This window comes from Pan troglodytes, chromosome X (genome assembly GCF_028858775.2).
Source record: "Pan troglodytes isolate AG18354 chromosome X, NHGRI_mPanTro3-v2.0_pri, whole genome shotgun sequence".
Classification (NCBI taxonomy): Eukaryota; Metazoa; Chordata; class Mammalia; order Primates; family Hominidae; genus Pan; species Pan troglodytes.
Window position 1 is genome coordinate 120,605,660 of NC_072421.2, and position 26,319 is coordinate 120,631,978.

At 39.2% G+C, this 26,319-nt stretch overlaps 1 protein-coding gene across 3 annotated transcripts; it reads right to left on the bottom strand.

Annotated features, from left to right (window-relative positions):
• Window positions 1-12,890: 12,890 nt before the first annotated feature.
• On the bottom strand, window positions 12,891-13,943 carry LOC465841 (ribosome-recycling factor, mitochondrial-like). 3 transcript variants are annotated; one of them, XM_024353102.3, is made up of 3 exons: window positions 13,433-13,943; window positions 13,398-13,400; window positions 13,102-13,337 (listed from the first exon to the last, which is right to left on the bottom strand). In XM_024353102.3, the coding sequence occupies exons 1-3, from the start codon at window positions 13,888-13,890 to the stop codon at window positions 13,196-13,198; spliced, it is 603 nt and encodes a 200-aa protein (XP_024208870.1). In that variant the 5' UTR covers window positions 13,891-13,943; the 3' UTR covers window positions 13,102-13,195. The 3 variants fall into 3 exon arrangements, with proteins under 3 accessions (XP_009437866.1, XP_009437865.1, XP_024208870.1); XM_009439591.5 differs by having other exon boundaries at window positions 12,891-13,187; window positions 13,339-13,943; XM_009439590.5 differs by having other exon boundaries at window positions 12,891-13,943.
• Window positions 13,944-26,319: the final 12,376 nt, after the last annotated feature.

The following is a 26,319-nucleotide window of genomic DNA, read 5'->3' on the forward strand; positions in this document are numbered from 1 at the left end:
AAGAAATAAAAATAGTAATCTTATTTACAATAGCTACAAAATAAAATACCTAGGAATTAACCAAAGAAGTGCAAGATCTGTGCAAGGAAAAGTATCACACATTGATGCAAGAGATTGAGGAGGACATAGAAAAATGGAAATATATTCCAAGTTCATGGATTGGAAGAATCAATATTGTTAAAATGTCCATACTACCCAAAGTAATCTACAGATTCTCTGCAACCTCTGTCAAAATACCAAGGAAATTCTTCACAGAAATAGAAAAAACAATCTTATAATTTATACGGAACCACAAAAGACCCAGAATAGCCAAAACTATCTTAAACAAATAGAACAAAACAGGAGGAATCATATTACCTGACTTCAATTTATGCTACAGAGCTAGTAACCAAAACAGCATGACACTGGCATAAAAATAGACTTATACACCAATAGAACAGAATAGAAAGCCCAGAAACAAATCCGCACACCTACAATGAACTCTTTTTGACAAAGGTGCCAAGAACATACTCTGGGGAGAAGACAGTCTCTTCAATAAATGGTGCTGGGAAAAGTTGATATCTATTTGCAGAAAAATAAAACAAGACCCCTATATCTCTCCATATCAAAAATTAAATCAAAACGGATTAAAGACAAATCTAAGACCTCAAATCATGAAACTACTACAAGAAGACATTGGGGAAAATCTCCAGGACATTGGTCTGGGCTAAAATTTATTGAGTAATACCCCACAAGCACAGGCAACCAAAGCAAAATGGACAAAGGGTACCACAACCAGTTAAAAAGCTTCTGCACAGGAAAAAATAATTACCGTAATAAAAAGACAACCCACAAAGTGGGAGAAAATATTTGCAAACTACCCATCTGACAAGGGATTAATAACCAGAATATAAAAGGAGTTCAAACAACTCTATAGGAAAAAGCTAATAACCCAATTAAAAAGTGAATGAAAGATTTGAACAGACATTTCTCAAAAGAAGACATACAAATGGTGAAAGGGCATGTGAAAAGGTGCTCAATATCATTGATCATCAGAGAAATGCAAATCAAAACTACAATGAGATATAATCTCACCCCAGATAAAATGACTTTTATCCAAAAGGCAGGCAATAAGAAATACCGGAGAGGACATGGAGAAAAGGGAAAACTTGTACACTGTTGGGAATGTAAATTAGTACCACCACTACGGAGAACAGTTTGAAGTTTCCTCAAAATACTGAAAATTGAGCTACCATATGATTCAGCAATCCCACCACTGGGCAAATACCCACAAGAAAGGAAATGAGTTTATCAAAGAGATAACTGCACTCCTACATTTGTTGCAGCACTGTTCACAACAGCCAAGATTTGGAAGCAACTTAAGTGTCCATCAACAGATGAATGGATAAAGAAAATGTGGTACATATACACAATGGAGTACTATTCGGCCATAAAAAAAAGAATGAGATGCAGTCATTTGCAAACATGGATGGAACTGGAGGTCATTATGCTAAGTGATATTATCCAGGCACATAAAGACAAATATTACATGTTCTCACTTATTTGTGGGATTTAAAATTCAAGACAATTAAACTCATGGGGATAGAAGGATGGTTACCAGAGGCTGGGAAACGTAGTGGGAGGGTAGAAAAAAAAAAGAGTTAGAAAGAATGAATAAGACTTAGTATTTGATAGCACAACAGAGTGACTATAGTCAATAATAATTTAATTGTACATTTTAAATAACTAAAAGAGTATAACTGGATTATTTGTAACACAAAGGATAAATGCTTGAGGGGATGGATACCTCATCTTTCATGATGTGATTATTACACATTGCATGCATGTATCAAAACATCTCATGCAACCCATAAACATATACGCCTACTATGTACCCACAAAAATGAAAAAAAAAATAGTGAGAGCTAACTTTTATTGAGAACTTATTATGTGTCAGCCACTGAAATAAGTGATTTATATGGATTGACTTATTTATTCATCACAGCCTTATGAGATAGATATTATTATTTCCCTTTTACACAGGAAGAAACTGAGACAAAAGGTTAAGTAACTTGCCCAAAGGTCACACAAGTTACAAGAGGCAGAGCTAGAATTTGAACACAGGCAGTCTGGCTGAGACATTAATCTTACACATAATGTGAATAATGAAATAAAGGAAAAAGAATCTGGACATAGATCACATTGGGGGTTATTTTTAAAGTCTTGATTTGGGGTGAGGAAGGCTTGATCATGGTGATAAAGGTGGAAAAGAAATAAAGAGATTGATGTGAAAAAAGGATCTCTGCCTCTCACTGTTAGGAATGGGACAGGGAAAGAGAAAGACAGTGTCACTTGGCTGTCAATTCTTTCTAAAAGCTACCCTTAGGTCCCCTGCCTATTTATCCATGTCTAAAACAAAAGAAAAAAATGATAGAGTCCTGCAGGTGTGTTTCTCTACAGCAGTCACCTAAGCCCACATTACTTGTTCTTTTCAATCAAAAGGTAGTAATTTTCTAATCTCAAAGGAGAGAGGTACTTCCCCCCGACAAACAAAAGTCTAACTAACCATCTATTGTGTTTATTGGTGATCTATACACAATGGTTTCCTTAGCAACAGGGAACTAACAACTTGGTTGTTTGGTAGTAAAATGAAATTCAGATTTCAGAAAGTATGTTCTAAAAGGATGCAGTATCTCATGCAGAATCATGCATTTGTCTAGTATTAAAAGAAGAAAATGCGGCTGGGGCTGGTGGCTCACACCTGTAATCCCAGCACTTTGGGACGCCGAGGTGGGTGGACCACAAGGTCAGGAGTTCGAGACCAGCCTGGCCAATATGGGGAAAAACCTCATCTCTACTAAAAGTACAAAAATAAGCCAGGTATGGTGGTGGGCACCTGTAGTCCCAGATACTTTGGAGGCTGAGGCAGGAGAATCGTTTGAACCTGGGAGGCAGAGGCTGCAGTGAGCTGAGATCACGCCACTGCACTCCAGCCTAGGTGATAGCGTGAGACTCCATCTCAAAAAAAAGAAGACGACAAAGATGAAGACAAAGACAAAGAAGAAGAAGGAAGAAAGAAGAAAAGAAGAAGGAAGAAGGAGAAGAAGAAAATGGAATGTACTTGAAAACAGATATTCAAAGTGATTTTTGTTAATATTGCCAACCTCTAGCCTAACAAAAGGGCACACATTTCAAAAAATTATGGAGAAAATTTAATTGAAAAAAGTTTAGTAACTAAATGAATTGTTGACTGACAATCTTCAAAACAGCTCAATTTGTCACAGAAAAAAATGTACCCCTTTTTTCCCACATCATATTCACTCATTTGAAAATGGAATTGAAAAGGGAGGGAAACAAATGTTTGGTTAGTACCTGCTAGCTAGGTGCTTCCACCTATATGATCTCTTTTTAATCTAAAGATTGCTTTCATATCATAAATTCAACTTAATCATTTTCTCCTGTCTCCAGGCAACATGTTTCCTAATGAACACACTTTGTTTTGGTGGGAAAAAGTAGGGGTCAAGTGTAGCCAATCCACTGGGTGACTTTGTTTTGATTGGATCCAAGGGTGGATGCAAGTCTGGCAGCAGTTGAGGCAGTTGGAGCTCCAGGGACCAACAGCCAACATGGCCAGTGCTGCAAGGCAAAGTCATGTTGACCTCAGGCACAGGATGCAATAACGTCAGAGTAGCTTTAAGTCTAATGGCTGTGCCAAAGCTTGGTGCTGTGCTGATGATACCTTAAGATAGAACGGATGGAAATCAACCTTCTGTCTTCCAAGGCTTCTGCTGGAACCTGGAAGTGGTAACTGAGAAATGCGTTGACTGTGATACATAGAAATGTGTTTCAGATGAGAATCCCCTTTGCTTGCAAATATTTATTTTTTTCAATTAGTGATCATATCCAGAAAACCATGATCATGATACATTTTACCAAATATATCAATTCCTAAATGCTGGGAATTCATACTTACCTCAATATTGGGAGAGGCCTGCAGACCAATTGTGCTTTCTCTGATTGTGTATCTTCTTTATTTTCTTTACAAGAAAGCTATTATTGGGGAAATTTATTGCAAATCACTCTTATTTTAAAGGGAAAAAATTGGCTTTTTCTTCACCTGGTCAAATTCAATAGGAATCATTGTTATAATCTTTATTCTGTGTGAAGTATCTGGGGCAAGAGTATCCATCCAAAAGCAACAATGAGGCCCCTCTCTTAACTTTGCTCTGCCTAGTGTCCTAGGTCTCCACATGAAATTGTAACTTGTCCTTCAGCACTTAATTATACCTTCCTTCTCAATACTTGTTTTATCTTGCAAGGAAAATTATTGCTAGCAATAAATTTTAAAATGCTACCATGCATTTAAAAAGCAACGTTTTGCCAAAATGAAATCGAGTTTTTTAGAGTCGGACAGTTCTGGATTTTAGCCATTTTATTCATTTCATGAACTTAAGTAATTTAATCTCTGACTCTCAGTTTCTTCACCTGTAAAGGGGGAAAATAATATTTTACCTCACAGGTTGTTATGAGGATTAAATGAAACAACGTGCATAAAGAGCTCAGCATAGTGATGAGTATGTACTCAATATGATGTTAGGTATTAAAATACCAGTAGTAATAAATTTTACATAAGAAAAAAATGTATCTTTTTTTTTTCTATTTTGCCCTCCATTGTAGCAAAGCCAAAAGAACAATGAGAATCAACTACAGGTGTCCACATGTCCATATTTTCTCATGTTCCTCAAACTCACAGCAAAGTATCCCCTTCCCTATACCTTGGAAATTTACTCTAAACTGATTCTGACTCAGACTTTCATATTTGGACATGAGTATGATGCATGGCTCTAGGCTTAACCATTCAGATACATTAGGTGCAGTCTAGGGCATTAATACTGAAATACAGGTATAACAAGCATGGATTCCTCTGGTCACAGGCTCAGACATGCTAATTTTTTAAAAAGGATCTTTCTCTGAGCCACCATTCTGTTTAACGCAAAAAATTTAAGCCAGTTATGTCCAGATCAGTTTAATAACATCTCGGTTAGTTCAAATTGAATCTTCAGTCATAATCACTGATTTTTCCCCTTTGTTTTAGTCCTTCCTTCCCCAGAATCAATGATTTGGGTATGTTGGGGAGGTAGAGAGGCAACTAAAGAAAATGGCATTGTGTTTGCTTTCCTTTCTTCCTATTCCGGATGTAACCCATCTCATTTCATCCTAGGCACACATGTTGCACAATACTCCCTTGAATGGTACATCAGTTAACATTTGCTGTTTAACAAACCACAGCAAAACTTACTAGCTTAATATAACAACCATTTATTTAGCTTACAACTTTGTGGGTAAGTAATTTGGGCTGAACTCAGCTGGACTCACTTATGCATCTACAGTCAGCTGGCAGTCAAGGACCTCACTCACATGTCTCTAGATTGGCTGTCTGTCAGCTGCGATGAGAGTAACCAGACCACATGTCTTTCATAATCCAACAGGCTAATCACAGAGTGATCAAGAGTCCCAGTAAGAGCAAGGGAAGGCAAACCCCAATATGTAAGCACTCCAAGCTTCTACCTGCCATTACATTTTATATTGCTTCATTGGCCAAATCAAGCCACATGTACAAGTCTGGAGTCAATATAAAGGATGCTGCCTAAGAGTATAGAAACAGGAAGACATGAATAAATTAAAAGCCATTACTGCAACAGCCTCAAACAAATGGACATTGCTTGTTTTATGGATATTTAGCTCCAACTCAGCTCTCTTGTGCTGGTGAGCCAGTAAGGGGTATTACATATTCCAATCCATGGCAGAGACTGTCCAAACCATATGCACAGTCCTCTTATTCTGGCTAAAGATGTCTTAGAAACAATTGGTTTTCTTTGTCCTTCTCTCAAGTAACTTCCTCATCAAATTCAAAGGACCACTGTACATTTTCATATGGCCTCCTATGTCCCTGGAGGGTTCATACAACTTAATGGTAGGGAGTTAGCAAGTATTAAGAATAATGGAGGCTTATCTCTAGCCTTTTCTTATCCAGACCTGCCACACCACATAACTCTACTATAAGACTGCTGCATTGAATGAAAAAGAAGTAGATTGCTTGACCAGGCTTCCCAGCTTACTGGTCTCCACCTAGGCTGTAAAACTTAAGTCCTTCCTTCTTTTGATTTTTCCAACTTTTAAGTGGGGATTTCCATCATGTTTTACTATCCCTGAGATTTAGCTCAACAGCATTTGGGGGCAGAGTACAGAAACTCCCAAATTCATGTATGACCCTCTACCTCTTTAAAAATCATCTCCTCTTATCATTCTCTGCTTGAAAGTTCTCACCTTCATTCTTGGAGCTCATTGTAATAACTACCCCTATGAATTCTGAACCTTTACACATGAGAGCCATTATTCTGGATGTACAGTTTCTGATAAAATACTTAGTTCCCCTCTGAATTATGCCATAACCAAAGGTAGAGATTCTACAGGATTCAGATGAGCCTTGCAAAGGCCTTGCATAATTTGTGGAGGGGAACCGTTGGGGGAAACTGCACTGAAAAATCTAAATGCAATGATTTACTAGGGAGAGAAATGATGAGGCATAATATCTTGAAGTATTAATGGATGGGTTTTCATTCCCTTTTTACCCCTCATTACCCCTCAACATTTCCCATTAAAATTAGACCTTGAGGCTGAAACTTATTACCTCAGGCAAGGGCCCAACACATAAAACAAGGAGTCATATTCTTGGAGTTTACTTTAGAATTAGACCTCTGAAACCCTTAGCAGAGCCACTGTCTCAAGAGGAAGCTTTGCATTATAAAAGCCAAGATTTTTGGAAAGAAAAAGGTTTGGTTTTCAAAAGTTTAAAGACATAGTACAAAGACTAAGTAAGAGCCTAAAAGTTATCCCATAAACAAGAGATTTGGAAAGAACATATGATGAAAGAAGACTCTCCCTTCTATATCCAAAATGAAACTAAGTTAGATTGGCTGAGGAGGGGAAGAGAATTGAGACTAATTTCTTGGAAGGGGATGTGATCAGAATCTTAGAAATATTCGGGGCATATTGAGAGCAGAGCCTCATGCTTTACTTCCATGACAAAGCCCAAGAAGCTAGCAAGCCTTACAAAAATGGTGTCCAGACACATCTAGATAGAAAAGAGCAGAAAGTCTCTCAAATCTTCTAAGACCCCAAAGGGTGGTAGTTATGCCAAAGTTATCTGTGCCCTGAAGAAGACTACAAATGGTTAAGAGATGAGTAGTGGGCTAGAAGAGGCCTTGTGATTTTAACAAGGAAACGATGACAATGAATTCCACGTTGAGAGCGTAATATGTAGGTCTGTTAGGACTGTGGATATTAGGAAGTAGACCAACCACCCAAATATAATATGGGCTAGGTTTCCCTCAGACACCCACAGAGAGCAGAGAATAATCACGGGAAAAATACTCTTCTTCTCATTTTAGTACTTAGATTCTACCCCATAAAATAAGAAGGAAGAGCAAAACCTTGATTTTACTGAGTTTTTACCTGAAAAGAATGTTTAATCATCAATTTTATTAACAGTATCTTGAATTGTCAATATTAAGATTTCTGAAACTGCACAAAATAGGGTCTTCAACAGTAATAGAAAGGGAGAATCTCATTTTTATACACTTGACTTAGGCTATGAAAGTCTTACCTAGGACAGGGTGTATTTGTTTCCTATTGCCACGGTAGTAAATTAACACAATTTTAGTGGCTTAACACAACAAAAATGTATTATCTTGTAGTTCCAAAAGTCAGAAGTTCTAAAATCAAGGTATTAACAGGGCTGCATTCCTTCTGGAGGTTCTAGGGGAGAATCTGTGTCCTTGCCTTTTCCAGGTTCTAGAGACCAATTGCATTACATGGCTCATAGCATCTTCCTCCATCTTCCAGCAGCATAGTATCTTTAACTCCTCTTCTCTTCCCGTCTTCTATTTCTCCTTCTCCTTCTTCTTCTCCTCATCCTCCCCCTCATCATTATTCTTCTCTTCCTCCTGCTTTTTCTGCTCTCTCTCTCTGTCTCCTGCATCTCTCTTTCCTCTCTGCTTCCAACACCACATCTCTGTAACTCAGACTCTCCTGCCTCCCTCGCTCTTAGAACTCTTATGATTACACTGGGCCCACTCACATAATTCAGGATAATCTCCCCAACTCAAAATCTAGGGGACATATTCATTCATTCATTCAGCCTTCTTTATTGAGTGTCTGTTCAATGTCAGGAGCTGTTCTAGGGGTTGGAGATGCCATGGTGAACAATACCAAGTAGTCTGGAGTAGGGGCTCTCAAACGTCAATGTGCATTTACGTGTGTATTTATTGTCTAATAAAATGCAGATGTCAGGGCTGTGCTAAAAAGACAGATTCCTGAGCCCCTCCCTCAGAGATTCTGGTTCAGAGGGTTTGGGGCAGATCAGGAATTTGCATATCATAAATTGTAAATGTTTAAAGTGGGAATGTTCTTGTGAAAATGGCTCACTTACAAAGGAGAGCTCATCATGGTGGTAATGGCATACAAGAATCTTCAAAGCTAATCACTTACCATCTGTCTTCATTTCTGCTGACCCACCCCATGAGTTAGGTCATACAAATTACAGTGAGACTCATTTTATGCAGATGCTAACATACCTACTGTCTCCATTTGGAATTCCCATGTGAACACTTGTTAATTTTAATCAACACTATAAATCTTGTATCATTATCTGCTTATTTATTTCAATAACTCTTAAAGGAGTCTAGATTGGATAAGGAAGTAAATAGGTGACTAGTCTCTACATTAGAAGATACTTCTCATGGTTTTACTTACAAGGCAAGCTGATAATTTGTGCTTTTAACTATGAAATAAAAGACAGATTATGCTTTATTATCTAAAGGTCTCCTTTGTGTTGATAGCCAGGGCACTGAGGAGTTTGACATCTCTAAGTCAGCATGGTCCACTGACAAACTCTTTTAAGGAAAACTGGCCCACACACAGCCCCTGTTTCATTGACAGTGAAGCACATGATTTCACCTTCCTACCTACAGTATTTGGACCAGAGATGCATACCCTAACCAGAGTAGTTCAGCCATAGGCTTATAACTGACCAACAGCATGGCCTAGCAAAAAGGAATCAGCCCTAAAAGAGATTAACTAAGCCAATCATATTTCCTTTCTTAATAGTTTAAACAAAAAGTCACAGAGGAAAATTGCAAGTTAGCTCTAGGAGCTGAGCTGAAAGGTCATTACCAAGGCAGATACAGGTTTTGTGCAATGTAAAGCTTATACCATTGGAGCAGAGTTGAAAAACTTTTTGAAAAAAAGAACACAAAATTTAAAATTAAGCACAAGGCCTTGGAAAAGGCCCATGCAAATGAGGAGTCATGAAGCTTAAGTTCATTAAGTAACGGTAGACTACAGCCAGCCCATATCCATTTAAATTTTCAGAAAGTTCACAAGCTTGTTGATGTCATATTGGTAGCTTCAAATCAGCCATGGTGGGAATATTCAAGCCACAGAAATCAGCAAGTATGACAAATCAGGGCATTTTCCCTCTCCCCAAGAACTAGTTGTAAACATTTACCAGTATGACACTTCATTAGCTTATTGTTAGGAAATCCACCTCTGGTCATTAGGTAGCTTTGGTTGAGATAGTCTTTAGAATATAAAAAAGCAGGTTATATAGATTTAACAGTAGAAAAGTAAGGGAACACCCATGTGAAAATGTGTTTTTGGTAGAGCTGGAGGATTTTGAAGGTTTCAGTAGATAGAAAAATGAATAAAATGGCAATTTCAAAGAGTAGAAAGGCAAATAGGTAAAGATAGTAAAATATCAACAAGCTTGAAATCAACAATCTTGCAAACTTTCTGAAAATTTAAGTGGATATGGGCTTGCTGTAGTCTACCATTACTTAATGAACTTAAACTTCATGGTTCCTCACTTGCAAGGACCTTTTCCAAGTCCTTGTGCTTAATTTTAACTTTAAAATTTGAAGACATGTATAACACAAAGGATGAATTATTGAGGGGATGGTACCCCATTTACCATGATGTGATTATAACACATCGCATGCCTGTATTAAAGTATCTCACGTACCCTGTAAATATATACACCTATTATGTACCCATTTTATTTATATTTGAGGACATGAATTTAAAGGGAGGCCAATAAGTATGTGGATTTGCTTTCTATTGATGCTGTAACAAATAACATAAATTTATCCCAGACCTCTGTAAGTCAGAAGTCCATCATGGGTCTCACTGTGCTAAAGTCAAGATAACATCCTGGGCTGCCTTCTTTTCTGGAGGCTCTATCTAGGAAAGAATCCATTTCCTTTATTTTCCAGCATTCCTTGGGCTGCCTACATTCCTTGGTTCTTGATCCCCTTCCCTCATCTTCAAATCCAGCAGTGGTGGGAGTCCTTCTCATGTCGCATCTTTCTACTATCTTCTGTTGTTTTATCTCTTTATAACCACAGTGGAGAAAGACTCTTTACTTTTAAGGACTCTTGAAATTAGATTGGGTCCACCTGTATGATCCAGGATAATCTTCCCATCTCAAGGTCTATAACTTTAGTAACATCTGTAAAGTTCCTTTAGTCATATAAGGTTACATATTCACAGATTCCTGGGATTAGGATGTGGACATCTTTTTTTTATCATTTCCTCTGTTTATTAAAAAACCCTGCATCCTTGAGAAGCACATTTGCAGTGAGTGGGGGATTTCGGCCACTCATGAAAGACTGTTGCAAAGCCCCTGTCATGTGGCTTACCCCAAAAGAGGCTCCTTAATTGCTATATCTATCCCTGCTCTTCCCCCAGCTGACTTCTGATCATGTGATGACCACTTAGGGCTGGTGAATGGGGTTAGAGGACAGGTAAGTGGGGCAGGAGACTGTGTTAGTTTAACTTTGATCCAATTTTGACCTTGAATCCTCACTGCAGGTTTCACTAGTATAAGTAATGGGAGAAGTGCAACCCTTATTACCTCCAGCACAGGAGAGAATCTGGAGGAAGTCAAAGAGCAAAGAGAAGTTGGATGCTGCTTTGAAAGAACCCAGCCAGGCCTTGCCACCACCAAAGTGGGCTCCATTCTGAAAGCAGACACTTTGCAGAACTGGAATGAACTTCCTACTTTTCCACCCAAGAGATTATTATAGATAGCAATTTAGTTCAGTGCACTATGTACCCCCCCAAAACAGGGGTCATATCTTATCCATTTTTGTATTGCCAGTACATAGTACAGTACCTGACAAACAATTGGTGCTCACTAAATGCTAATGAAGGCAGCAGGACACAGTGGTTCCTTCCAGATTAGTGACGTGCTGAGAGAGTGTGAGCCCAGAGAGGGCATGGAAGCTCCACACTCTCTCCCTCTCCCTCAATCTTGCCCTGTGTACCTCCTTCATTGGGCTGTTCAGCTGTATCTTTTATAATAAACCGGTGAATATGTTTCCCTGAATTCTGTGATCTGTCCTAGGAAATTAACTGAACCCAAGGAAGTCAAGGACTCTAGTTTGTAGTTGGTCAGTCAGGAGTATGCGTGGCCCAGACTCGTGACTGGCATCGAAAGTGTTGGCTGTCTTGGGAGGTGGAGCCCTCAACCTGTGGGATCTGACACTATTTCCAGGTAATGTCAGAACTGAATTGAATTACAGGATACCCAGTTGGTGTCTGCTGGAGAATTGCTTGGTGTGTGGGGGAAACAAACTCACACACCTGGTCACAGAAGTGTTCCATGTTGAGTGTGAAAGTGTAAAAGGAAAAAAACAAATTTTTTTTCCTTTTACATTAGCACATCAGGCCTCAATTTGAATGCCAGCTCTGCTACTTGCTAGCTGTGTAACCCTGGACAAGAAACTTCACCTCTATGTAAATGACACTGACAATGAATCATGAAAACCTTCTATCACTTATCAGCTTTGCTTTGTTACTTTGGGCAAGTTATCTAATACTGTCAAGACTTAGTTTTCCTATTTGTAAAATGGAGACAATACACATCTCTTAAGTTTACTGTCAAGATTATAAATAATGCCTAGAACTATACCTAACTCATAATGGCTATATTAGGAATGAATGAATGAATAAAAAATAATTGGAGGGAAAAAACCTAACAACCCAGTATCCGAAGATAAGCCACAATAAACCACTTGTCTGTCAACAATGGGCAGGCCCTGGGGGAAAGGTGTCTCACTACCAAGTAAATGTTGAGAACAAGTACAAGAGTGGAAAATGATAGAAAGAGAGTGTTAAGACCAGAAAGAAGAGAAGTCCACATTTGCTGGGTAGCTACTATGTGCAATTTATTCACAGTATAACATATGACTGCCTACTATGCTCCAGGCATTACACAAAGTTCTGGGGATACACAGGCTAATTAAATGCAAAAAGAATACTTAGAGTTCGTACAAAGCAGTAGACTGTGCTATGAGAGCCGGTAATGAGGGTCCTACGTTAGAGGGGAAAGGAAGACCCCAGAGGATGTGATATCCAAGACAAGGCCTGATGATAAACAGGACTGGCCAGGTAAGGAGGGGAAGAGAGATCCAGGCAGAGAAAAGAGCATGTGTGAAGATGACTCACAGGCAAAACTACTGTTCTGGGTGCTTCACATACAGATCCTCAGTGATCATCAATCCAGACCAACTCTTTTCTTTCCTTTGTGGTTGTTATTCCTTCCAATTTATTTAGATTTTATTGTTTAGTGAAAATGGGCCTCTAGTAAAGTGTCCAGTCACAGGTGAAGGCCAATATCAGCCCAAGCAGAGTTTTAAAATGGGAACAGAGCCTAATTATTTGAAAAGGAGGCTCCTAAGATGAGGAGCATGTGGTACTAAGCCTGCCAATGTCCTCAGTCTCTTGGTGACATCAAGTCAAAGCAAATGCCTGAGTAAAGGCCCTTTGCCAGCAGCAAGTATTTTCTGAGAGCCACCCACGTCAGAAGGCCCAGAGCAGAAGGAGGAAGAGAATGAACAAGTCTGAGTGTTCCACTGGAAGGCTGGGCCTCACAAAGACAGCCTTCTGTCAGCATGGTGACAGTCTTCTGTGTGGATGGGGGAGGGAGAGAGGTCCCAATGTGCCACCCATGGGATCCAGCAGAAACTGGGCTCTGAAGTATTGCTGGCCTGTAGTGGACTTTCATCCAAGGAGTTCTTTGTTCTTCACTGCCAGATGCCTGTACAGTTCTGCCACTGTGTCATCGGCCATTTGGCTGATCTGTTTCTCTGTTAGCCTAATGGTGTCCTCCGAGACTGTATCCTTGGATTTCTTCAGCTTGTTCATTGCGTTGGTACAAACCTTCAGTAAAGAGTATTTGGCCTTGTTGGTGTTCTGTTTGGCCAGTTTCACCAGCATTTCTCTGTGCTCTCTGATTACTTGGGGAATGGGTACCCGAATTAGTGTCCCTTCCACTTCTGGGTTCAGATTCATTCCACTTTCTCTTATAGCCTTGATAGCTGCAACTGTACACTCTGGGAAGCTGGCCATATTCACCAAAATCAGCTGTGGCAACTTCACGGAGATCTGCCTAATCTGGTTTAAAGCAAGTTTTCCATCAGCAGTTACCACAGCAATCTTGTCAAGGGATCCTGGTGAGGTCCTTATATTGAGAGTCTTATTGAAATTATCCTTGTGTGCTTCTATCACAGACTTCATTTCTTCATTCACCTCTTCCAAGTTGATTATATCCTCAACAAAGGCAGCACTAATATTCACTCTGGTTTGGGACTTTCCTTTCCCTTTGGCTTTGGCTTTCTTGGTAGCAAAATGGTGGACTGGTACAGCTGAATAGGCCACGTATTGCCTATGGCCATGTTGTCTTTCATACACTGTCTTCAGTGTAACTTCTGAAACGGGTCTGATAGAGGCTGCAAGATAATTGCGAAAGGCAGGGTGGACCATGTGGGAGCACTTTAATCCCAAGGCCATGACTGAAGACAATCCTTGGAAACATCCACAGCTATCGCCCAGGTTACTAAGGAAAGACTTGTGTGATGGCAGGATGTGGACATCTTTAGGGGGCGTTTTCCTGCCTCACATAGCATCATTGTGTATTTTTTCCCAGTAGTGTTCAGCTATACATGTGCAGTCCTGAAACTGGCAAAGGACAGGATATTAACAGGGTTTGGGTTTTGCCAACAAGTACAGCTGAGAGAGATGTGCAAGAGTTGAAGAGGTGTTCAAGGAAGTGACTAAAATGATCATTAAAATCAAGATTTTAGAGGTGGTTTGTTCAGTTTTTGGTAACAACAGTTCAAAGATATGACCCTGAAAATGGGTAGATCAGGTAGATCAGGAAAAGATCATTAGAGATGAGAAAGTCGAGGAACTGAAGAGCCAGAATATTGTATGAATCATCCATATGAATGTTAAAGTCACCAGGAATATTATCAGCATTAGGGAGGGAGAGGAAGAAAGCGGGCCAAGTACTAAAAGTCATTATTGAATGACAGAAAGTAACTAGTTTAGAGGACAGCAAGGAGAGGTGGCAGGTGGTAGGTTAGGATGGCATGAGGTATAAAGGATCTGGGGAGCCTAAAGAAAAAAAGAGAGATATGAAGCAAGGAGAATACCTGCCACAGGTCCTATAAACAGATGAGGAGTTCCTACCTTATGAAGGGCAGAGATATAAAATAAGCTCATCACCTTAAACCTATTTAGTATACATTGGATGAGCCTCAAGAACCTACATATTAGAAATGCAACAAAGTCAAGCTTCAGCCTCAATATTCAGGCAAATTTTATTTGGCTTGAGTTTCAGTCCCAGGTTTTGCAAGGCCAAATGGACAACTATATATGTCAACATTATATTCAGCATCATTGAACTTGTGTATGATCATTTATCATGAGTCCATGAAGTTACCATCACATGTAATCAGCACACCAATATCAGTAATAAAAAAACACACCATTTGGATTTATTGTCAATATTTGAATGCTCACTTGCAAAAATACATAAGCATGAAGCATTCTTCATGTTGAAACCTGGAGTAAATATCTTATTTTATGCTTTATATATTGAAATTCTCATTAACCAGTGAAAGTAGGCATGTGTATGTATTATTACAATAATAAAATGTTATAACAATTAATGGTGTTTGTGAAAGCTATTCATCTTATATACAAAAACAATTATTATAGTCTTGCAAATGTGTACATAAATAAGGAAACAGATTGACAATTAATACAAATATTAAGAGAGTCTTAGAAAATTTTAGGAAGAATATTATATACTTCTAATCCAACAGATAATTATGTAATCATTATATAATTATCTATTGGCTCAACTATCTGTTGGCAGATAATTATATAATAATAATATAATATAAAATCAGAATGACAGATTTTATTATCATTTTAATCTTTAAAAATTACTTGGTGTACTGATTTATGTTAAGTAAAATAACATTTAAAACTGTATTTGATTTAGTTGTTTAATTCCATTTATTCTAATAAAACATCACAATTTGAGCATAATGCAAATCTTTTACAACAAACAATTAAAAGTAGAATGTCAATTTTGCCATCTGAACATTCCATGAGGAAGAAACAAACTCCAAAATCACATACAAAAACATCTATTATAAATCACCTTTGATCCAGAAAGAATACAGAATATAAAGTATGAATAAAGAAGTAAGTATTTAAAAAATGGGTCACCTTAAAACTTTATTAATCTTCCACAAACCTAAGTTTAAAATGATCATCTGGCCCAAAGCAATCTACAGCTTCAATGCAATTCCCATCAAAATATCAGCATCATTTTTCATAGAATTAGAAAAAACAATTATAAAATTCATATGGAACCAAAAAAAGAGCCCGAAGAGCCAAAGTAATTATAAGCAAAAATAATAAACCTGGAGGCATCATATTCCCTGAATTCAGATTATACTACAAGGCCATAGTTACCAAAACAGCCTAGCCCTGGTATAGAAGTAGACACAGAAAACAATGGAACAGAAGGGAGAACCCAGAAATAAAGCCGAATATTTACAACCAATTGATCTTCAACAAAGAATGCAAAAACAAAAATTGTGGAAAGGACACCCTATTTAATAAATAGTGCTGGGAAGACTGGATAGCTACATGTAGAAGAATAAAACTGGATCCCCATCTCTCACCTTATACAAAAATCAACTCAAGATGGATCAAAGACATAAATCTAAGATCTGAAATGATAACAAATCCAGAAGATAACCTTGGAAAACATCTTCTGGGCATTGGCCTAGGTAAAGAATTTACGACTAAGACCCCAAAAGCAAAGGCAACAAAAACAAAAATAAAAAAACTAGACCTAATTAAACTAAAAAGTTTCTGTACAGCAAAATAAATAATCATCAGCATAAACAGGCAACCCAAAGAATGGGGGAAGTATTTGTAAACTATGGATCCAACCAAAGACTAATATCCAGAATCTATAAGAAACTCAAATAAATCAGTAAGAAAACAAGCAAACAAATAATCCCATCAAAAGGTGGGCAAATTACATGAGTAGGCATTTCTCAAAAGAAGATATAAAAATGGGCAACAAACACATGGGGAAAAAATGCTCAACATCACTAATCATCAGGGAAGTACAAATTAAAACCACAGTGAGATACCATCTTACTCCTGCAGGAGTGGCCATTAATTAAAAAGTCAAAAAACAATAAATGTTGGCATGGATGTGGTTAAAAGGGAACGTTTATACACTGCTGGTGGGAATGTAAGTTAGTACAACCTCTATAGAGAACAGTATGAAGATTTCTTAAACAACTAAAAGTAAATTTACCATTCCATCTGGCAATTGCACTACTAGATATCTACCCAAAGGAAAATAAGTCATTATATCAAAAAGACACCTGCAAGTGTATGTTTATTGCAGCACAATTCACAATTGCAAAGATATGGAATCAATCTCAGTGTCCATCAATCAAAGAGTGGATAAAGAAAAGGTGGCATGTATACGACATGTAATACTACCCAGTCATAAACACAAATGAAATAATGTCTTTTTCAGCAACTGGGATGGAGCTGGAGGCCATTATTCTAAGTGAAGTAACTCAAAAATGGAAAACCAAATACCATATGTTCTCATTTATAAGTGGGAGCTAAGCTATGGGTACACGAAGGCAGAGTGGTATAATGGACATTGGAGACTCAAAAAGGGGAGGATGGTTGGGGGTGAGGAATAAAAAACTACATATTGGGTACAATGTGCACTACTTGAGTGACAGGTACATTAAATCTCAGACTTCACCACTATACAATTCATCCATGTAACCAAAAGCCACTTGTACCCCAAAAGCTACTGAAATTTAAAAAATTAATACAAATTTAAAAATAAATGGATAGATTGGGGGAAAGATGGCGGACTAGATGCAGCTGGAAGGAATATCTGCCACTTGGGGACAGGGACATTGGGAGGACTGATGCGCTCTTTGCAGATTTACAGAGAGAAGTCATTGAGAGTTCACAGAGGGAAGACACAGATGCTGGGCTGAAGGGAGAGGAAGCTGGAAACCTTGCACAGGGCTACCATGAACTGGCACTCATTCCTGGCCCCGAATCACTCCTGGGAAAGCAGTGAGTCGAACAGACAATGAGCAATCCGCCATGGGCCTCTGGAATCCAGGCAGGAGGAGACTCCACAACCACCACAGACACTTGACTCAGCAGGAACAGCTGCTCAGAGAAGTTGTAGGGGCAGAAGTCTAGTCAATGCAGAGCCCAGAGGGTTTGGTTCAGGAGCGTATGTAGTGGAGCACAGCCAGGGATGCCCATCCCCCTGGGCTCAACTTGCTCCCATAGGAGACTTTAGCCCTAGTGAAACTGTTGGACCTGAATTCCGCAGGGCAGTCTTGCCCATAAGACAGGTCAGTCCAACCTGAGTACCCTTCTGTCTGCTGCCCTCTCTCAGGGTGCCAGTTTGGCTATGCCTGCTTGCAGTGCAGCCTCAGGTGCCCAGGGTGGGGGTGGGGAATAACCTGCTGGTGGTCTGCATCACAGATCCTGTGCTGGTGGATCACGCCTGACAGGTAGAGAGCTCCAGCAGAGAGGCACCTGCAAACACACACCAGCCTGCCCTACGCTCTCCCAACTGCAGCCTCCCTTGTGCCACTTTGCCTGCACACAATCACCCATGGCCACCCTCCACATCGTTTTCCAAAATGCACATGCAAAGATGGACCCAGCCTCCCCTTCCGCGGCAGTGCACATGTGTGTGCGTGCACTCTGCTGTGCCACTGCTGCTAGTGTGAGTCCACTCTACCCCCTACATGCCACACTGCCATTGCTGTCAGAGCATTGGCAGGCACAGAGCCCGCCAGCCTGGCCCCAGCCAGCACCCTGCCTCTTCATTGGCATTGGTGCTGGAATGAAACTAGGCATGGAGAATAGTGGACCCTCCCCCACCCTAAGCAGACACCTCCACCTGGGTGAACACACACAGAAAGCATACACAGTCCTGCCCCTGCCAGTGCCCCACTGCCATACTAACACCACCACCAACATAAATGCATGCACAGACACCAGCAGGGGCCCCCTGCTACCTCTGCAACCGTGTCATGCTGTCATTGCCACTTCTGCAAACACCTGCAAGGAGGCCAGCACCCCAGCACCCACTAGCACCCTGCTATAGCCAATGAGCATGCATCCCACCAAGCTGCTGCTGCTGCTGACATGTGTGAACTAGTACAGATCCCACTGCCACCACCCTACAAAGTACTTTGGCTGACACCACCTATTAGAGTGTTGTGACCAGCAGTCTTGGAGCAACTCAGCCCTTCCAGCACAGCAGAATACTATCCTTGAAGGGAGAGAGAACAAAGCTGAGGCCTTATACCAGGCGCCAGAGTTAGAACACATCACCCAGGAGTCATGATCTCAGTCTTGGTCCCCTAAAATTTTCCAGAAAAGAAGCCCACTGACTGAACCCACCTTATACTACAATGAAAACCCCAGATCATCAAATAGGATTAAAAAAAAAACATTCAAAGGACAGCAACTTCAAAGACTGAAGGAACATCAGCCCACAAAGATGAGAAAGAACCAGTGAAAGAACTCTGACAACTCAAAAAGCCAGAGTGCCTTCTTTCCTCCAAAAGACTGCACTAGTTCTCCAGCAAGGGTTCTGAATTGGGCTGAGATGGCTGAGATGACAGAAATACAGTTCAGAATATGGATAGAAAAGATCATCGAGTTTCAGAAGAATGTTGAAACTCAATCCAAGGAAGCTAAAAATTACAATAAAATGATACAGGAGCTGACAGACAAAATAGTCAGTATAGAAAAGAATGTAACTGATCTGATAAAGCTGAAAAACACACTAAAGAATTTCATAATGCACTCGCAAGAATTAACAGCAGAATAGACCAAGGGGAGGACAGAATCTCAAAGCTTCAAGACTGGCTTTCCGAAATAAGACAGTCAAACAATAAAGAAAAAGAATGAAAAGGAACAAACAAAACTTCCGAGAAATATGGGATTATGTAAAGAGACCAATTCTACAATTCATTGCCATCCCCGAAAGAGATGGGGAGGATTGAAGCAACTTGGAAAATATATTTCAGGATACCATCCATGAGAACTTTCCCAATTTAGCTAGGGAGGCCAACATTCAAATTTAGGAAACGCAGAGAATCCACATAAAAAGATCTTTCCTAAGACACAAAATCATTAGATTTGTAAAGGACAAAATGAAAGAAAGAATGTTAAAGGCAGCTCAAGATAAAGAAGAGCTTACCTACAAAAGGAAGCCATGAGATTAACAGCAGACCTCTCAGCAGAAACTGTACAGGCCAGAAGAGACTGGGAGCCTATATTCAAAATTATTAAAGAAAAGAAATTCCAATCAATAATTTTATATCTGACCAAACTAAGCTTCACAAGTGAAGGAGAAATAAGATTCTTTTCAGACAAGCAAATGCTGAGGGAATTCATTACCACCAGATATGCCTTAAAAGAGTTCCTGAAAGACGCACTATATTTGGAAAGAAAGACTTATCAGCCACAATAGAAACACACTTAAATATGCAGACCAGTGACACTATAAAGGAACCACGAAAACAACTCTGCATAACAACCAGTTATCAACACGATGACAGGATCAAATCCACACATACCAACCTTGAATGTAAACAGGCTAAATGCCCCAATTAAAAGGCACAGAGTGGCAAGCTGGATAAAGAACCAAGACCCAATGGTAGGCTGTTTCAAGAGACCCATCTCCCATGGAATGACACCCACAGGCTCAAAGTAAAGGAATGGAGAAAAATCTACCAAGCAAATGGAAAACAGAAAAAAGCAGGGGTTAAAATCCTAATTTCAGACAAAAAGACTTTAAACCAACAAATGTCAAAAAAGACAAGGAAGGGCATTACATAATGGTAAGGGGTTCAATTCTAATATATACTCCCCCAACACAGGAGCACCCAAATTCAAACATCAAGTTCTTAGAGACCTTCAAAGAGACTTAAACTCTGACACAATAATAATGGGAGACTTTAACACCCAACTGACAATATTAGACATATCATTGAGACAGAAAATTTAAAAAGATGTTCAGGACCTGAACTCAGCTCTGGATCAAATGGACCTGATAGATATCTACAGAAATCTCCACCCCAAAACAACAGAATATACATTCTTCTCATCAATACATGACACTTACTCTAAAATCGATCACATAAAGTAAAACACTCCTCAGCAAATGCAAAACAACTGAAGTCATAACAGTCTCTTAGACCACAGCACAATCAAATTAGAAATCAAGACTAAGAAATTCACTCAAAACCACACAATTACATGGAAATTAAATAACCTTCTCCTGAATGACTTTTGGGTAAATAATGAAATCAAGGCAGAAATCAAGAAGTTCTTTCAAACTAATTAAAACAAATATACAATGTACCAGAATATCTGGGATACAGCTAAGGCACTGTTAAGAGAGAAATTTATAGCACTAAACACCCACATCAAAAAGTTAGAAAGATCTCAAGTTAACAACCTAACATTACAACTAAAAGAATTACAGAACCAAAAGCAAACAAATCCGAAAGCAAACAGAAGACAAGAAATAACCAAAATCAGAGCTGAACTGACGGAGGCTGAGACACAAAAAAAACCATTCAAAAGATTAATAAATCCAACAGCTGGTTTTTTGAAAAAATTAGTAAAATAGACCACAAGCTAGACTAATAAAGAAGAAAAGAGAGAAGATCCAAATAAACACAATCAGAAATGATAAAAAGGATACTACCACTGACCCCATAGAAATACAAACAACGATCAAAGAATATTATGAACACCTCTATGCACATAAACTAGAAAACCTAGAAGAAATGCATGCATTCCTGGACACATACACACTCCCAAGACTGAACCAGGAAGAAATTGAATCCCTGAACAGACCAATAATGAGCTCTGAAATTAAATCAGTAATAAATAGCCTACCAACTAAAAAAATTCCAGGACAAGACAGATTCACAGCAAAATTCTATGACATGTGCAAAGAATAGCTGGTATCATTCCAAATGAAACTATTCCAAAAAAAAACTGGAAAGAAGGGACTCCTCCACAACTCAGTTTTTGAGGCCAGCATCAACCTGATACCAAAACCTGGCAGAGATACAACAAAAAAAAGAAAACTTCAGGGCAATATCCTTGATGAACATAGATGCAAAAAATCCTCAGCAAACTACTGGGAAACCAAATCCAGCAGCACATCAAAAAGCTTATCCACCATGATCAAGTAGGCTTCATTCCCAGGATGAAAGATTGGTTCAACATACACAAATCAATAAATGTGATTCATCACATAAACAGAACTAAAGACAAAAGCCACATGATTATCTCAAAAGATGCAGAAAAGGATTCAGGTAAAATTTAACATTGCTTCATGTTAAAAACTCTCGATAAACTAGGTATTGAAGGAACATATCTCAAAATAATGAGAGCCATGTATAACAAACTCACAGCCAACATCATACTGAATGGGCAAAAGTGGGAAGCATTCCCCTTGAAAACCGGCACGAGACAAGGATGCCCTCTCTCACCACTCCCATTCAACATAGTATTGGAAATTCTGGTCAGGGCAATCAGCCAAGAGAAATAAATAAAGAGCATTCAAATAGGAAGTTAAACTATCCCTGTTTGCAGATGACATGATGCTATAGCTAGAAAACCCCATAGTCTCAGCCCCAAAGCTACTTAAGCTGATAATGAACTTCAGCAAAGTCTCAGCATACAAAATCAATGGGCAAAATACACTAGCATTCCTATACACAAACAACAGCCAAGCATCCAGCCAAATCATAAACACACTCTCATTCACTATTGCCACAAAAAGAATAAAATACTTAGGAATACAGCTAACCAGGGAGGTGAAAGATCTCTCCAAGGAGAACTACAAACCATTGCTCAAATAAATCAGAGATGACATAAACAAATGAAAAAACATTCTTTGCTCATGGATAGGAAGAATCAATATCATAAAAATGTCCATACTGCCCAAAGCAATTTATAGGTTCAATGTTGTTCCCATTAAACTACCAGTGACATTCTTCACAGAACTAGGAGAAAACTATTTTAAAATTCATATAAAACCCAATAAGAGCCCAAATAGCCAAGGCAATCCTTAGCAAAAAGAACAAAGCGGGGGGCATCATGTTACCTAACTTCAAACTATACTACAGGGCTCCAGTAAACAAAAGAGCATGGTACTGTTACAGGAACAGACACACAGACCATTGGAACAGAATAGAGAACCTAAAAATAAGACTGTACACATACAAGTATCTGAACTTCAACCAACCTGACACAAGCAAACAATGGGGAAAGGATTCCCTATTCAATAAATGGTGTTGGGGTAAACAGCTAGCCATATGCAGAAGATTGAAACTAGACCCCTTCCTTACACCATGTGCAAAAATTAACTCAAGATGGAAAAAATGACTTAAATGTAAAACCCAAAACTATAAAATCCCTGGAAGACAACCTAGGCAATACCATTCAGGACATAGGCATGGGCAAAGACTTCATGACAAAGATGCCAAAAGCAATTGCAACAAAGCAAAAATTGACATATGGGGTCTAATTTGACTAAAGACCTTCTGCACAGCAAAAAAAAAAAAAAAAAAAAACTATCAACAGCATAAATAGAAAACCTATAGATCGGGAGAAAATTTTTGAAAACTACGCACCTGACAAAGGTCTACTATCCAGCATCTATAAGGAACTTAAACAAATTTACAAGAAAAATCAAATGACCCCATTATAATGTGGGCAAAGGACATGAATAGATACTTTTCAAAAGAAGACATACATGCAGCCAACAATCATATGAAAAAAAAGCTCAACATCACTGATTATTAGAGAAATGCAAATCAAAACCACGATGAGATGCCATCTCATACCAGTCAAAATGGCTATTAGTACAATGTCACAAAATAACATACTGGCAATGTTGTGGAGAAAAAGAAATGCTTATACACTGTTGGTGGGAGTATAAATTCGTTCAGCCATTATGGAAGACAGTGTGGTGATCCCTCAAACACCTAAAGACAGAAATACCATTCGACCCAGCAATCCCATTACTGGGTATATACACAAAGGAAAATAAATCATTCTATTATAAAGACACATGCAGACGTATGTTCATTGCAGCATTATTCGCAATAGTAAAGACATGGAGTCCACCTAAATTCCCAACAATGATAGACTGGGATAAGAAAATGTAGTACATATACACCATGGAATACTATCCAGTCATAAAAAAGAATGAGATTATGTCTGTCGTAGGAATATGGATGGAGCTGGAGGCTATTATCTTTAGCAAAGTAATGCAGGAACAGAAAACCAGATACTGCATATTCTCAGTTATAAGTGGTAGCTAAATCATGAGAACACATGGACACATAGAAGGGACCAACAGACATTGGAGCGTATCAGAGCATAGAGGATGGGAGGATGGAGAGTATTAGGGAAAATAACTAATGGATACTAGGCTTAATGCCTGCGTGATGAAATAATATGTAAAACAAACCCCCATGACATATGTTTACCTATGTAAGAAATCTGCACATGTACATTTGAACTTAAAACAAAAGTTTTTAAAAAAAAAGACAAAGAAGGGCATTACATAATGAAAAAGGATTTAATTCAATCAGAAGAGCTAAGTATCCTAAGTATATATGCACCCAACACAGGAGCACCCAGATGCATAAAGCAAGTTGTTAAAGACCTTCAAAGACACTTAGACTCCTGCACAATAACAGTGGGAGACTTCAACAACCCACTGACACTATTAGACAGATCATCGAGGCAGAAAATTGACACAGACATTCAGGACCTGAACTCAACATTGGACCAAATGGACCTGATGGACATCTACAGAACTCTCCACCTAAAAAACAACAGAATATACATTCTACTCATTGTCACATGGCACAGACTGTAAAATTGAGCACACAATCAGACATGAAACAATCCTCAGCAAATGCAAAAGGACTGAAATCATACCAAACACTCTCTTGGATGACAGCACAATAAAAATAGAGATCAAGACTAAGAAATTCACTCAAAATCATAAAATTACATGGAAATTAAACAACGTGGTCCTGAATAACTTTTGGTTAAATAATGGAATTAAAGCAGAAATCAAGAAGTTTTTTTAAACTAATGAAAGCAATGTTACAACATATCAGAATCTCTGGGATTCAGCTAAGACAGTGTTGAGAGGAAAATTTATAGCACTGAATGCCCATATCAAAAAGTTAGAAAGATCTCAAACTAACAACTTACCATCACAACAAAAAGAACTAGAGAACTAAGAGACAACCAACCCCAAAGCAAGCAGAAGACAAGAAATAAGCAAAATCAGAGCTGAACTGGAGAATATTGAGAAACGCACAAAAAAATGCAAAATATTCATGAATCCCAGAGTTTATTTCTGAAAAAAATTAAATAGACTGCTAGCTAGACTATTAAAGAAGAAAAGACACAAGATTCAAATAAACATAATCAGAAATGACAAAGGGGATGTCACCACTCACCCCAAAGAAATACAAATAACCATCATAGACTACTATGAACACCTCTATGAACATAAACTACAAAATCTAGAAGAAAAAGATAAATTCCTCCACACATACACTGTCCAAAGACTGAAACAGGAAGAAATTGAATCCCTGAACAGACCAATAATGAGCACTGAAATTGAATCAGTAACAAATAACCTACCAACCAAAAAAAAAGTCCAGGACCAGTCAGACTCAGAGCTGCATTCTACCAGACGTACAAAGAAGATCTGGTCCATTTCTACTGAAACTATTCCTAAAAATTGAGGAGGAGAAATTCCTTCCCACTCATTTTATGAAGCCAGCATCATCCTGATATCAAAACTTAGCAGACAGGAAAAAAAAAAGAAAACTTCAGGCCAATATCCTTGATGAACATTGATGCAAAAATCCTCAACAAAATACTAGCAAACCAAATCCAGCAGCACACCAAAAAGCTAATCCAGCAGTGGCTGGCAAGATGGCTGAATAGGAACAGCTCTAGTCTGCAGCTCCCAGCAAGATCAACACAGAAGGTGGGTGCTTTCTGCATTTCCAACTGAGGTACACAGCTCATCTCATTGGGACTGTTTAGACAGTGGGTGTAGCCCATGGAGGGCAAGCCGAAGCAAGGTGGGGCATCTCCTCACCCGGGAAGTGCAAGGAACACCTTCCCTAGCCAAGGGAAGCCATGAGGAACCCTGCAGTGAGGACCAGTGCATTCCAGCCAGATACTATGCTTTTCCCATGGTCTTTGCAAGCCACAGACCAGGAGATTCCCTCCGGTGCCTACACCACCAAGGCCCTGGGATTCAAGCACAAAATTGTGCAGCCATTTGGGCAGACACCAAGCTAGCTGCAGGAGTTTCTTGTGTGTGTGTGTGTGTGTGTGTGTGTTTTCATACCTTGGTGGCACCTGGAATGCCAGCGAGACACAACTGTTCACTCCCCAGGAAAGGGGGCTGAAGCCAGGGAGCCGAGTGGTCTTGCCCAGAGGATCCCACCCCCACAGAGCCCAGCAAGCTAAGTAACATCCACTGGCTTGAAATTCTCATTGCCAGCACAGCACTCTGAAGTTAACCTGGGATGCTTGAACTTGGTCGGGGGAGGTGCATCTGCCATTACTGAGGCTTGAGTAGGTGGTTTTCCCCTCACAGTGTAAACAAAGCCGCCCAGGAAGTTTGAACTGGGTGGAGCCCACCACAGCTCAGCAAAGCTGCTGTAGCCAGACTGCATCTCTAGATTCCTCCCCTCTAGGTGGGGCATCTCTGAAAGAAAGGCAGCAGCCCCAGTCAGGTGCTTATAGATAAAACTCCCATCTCCC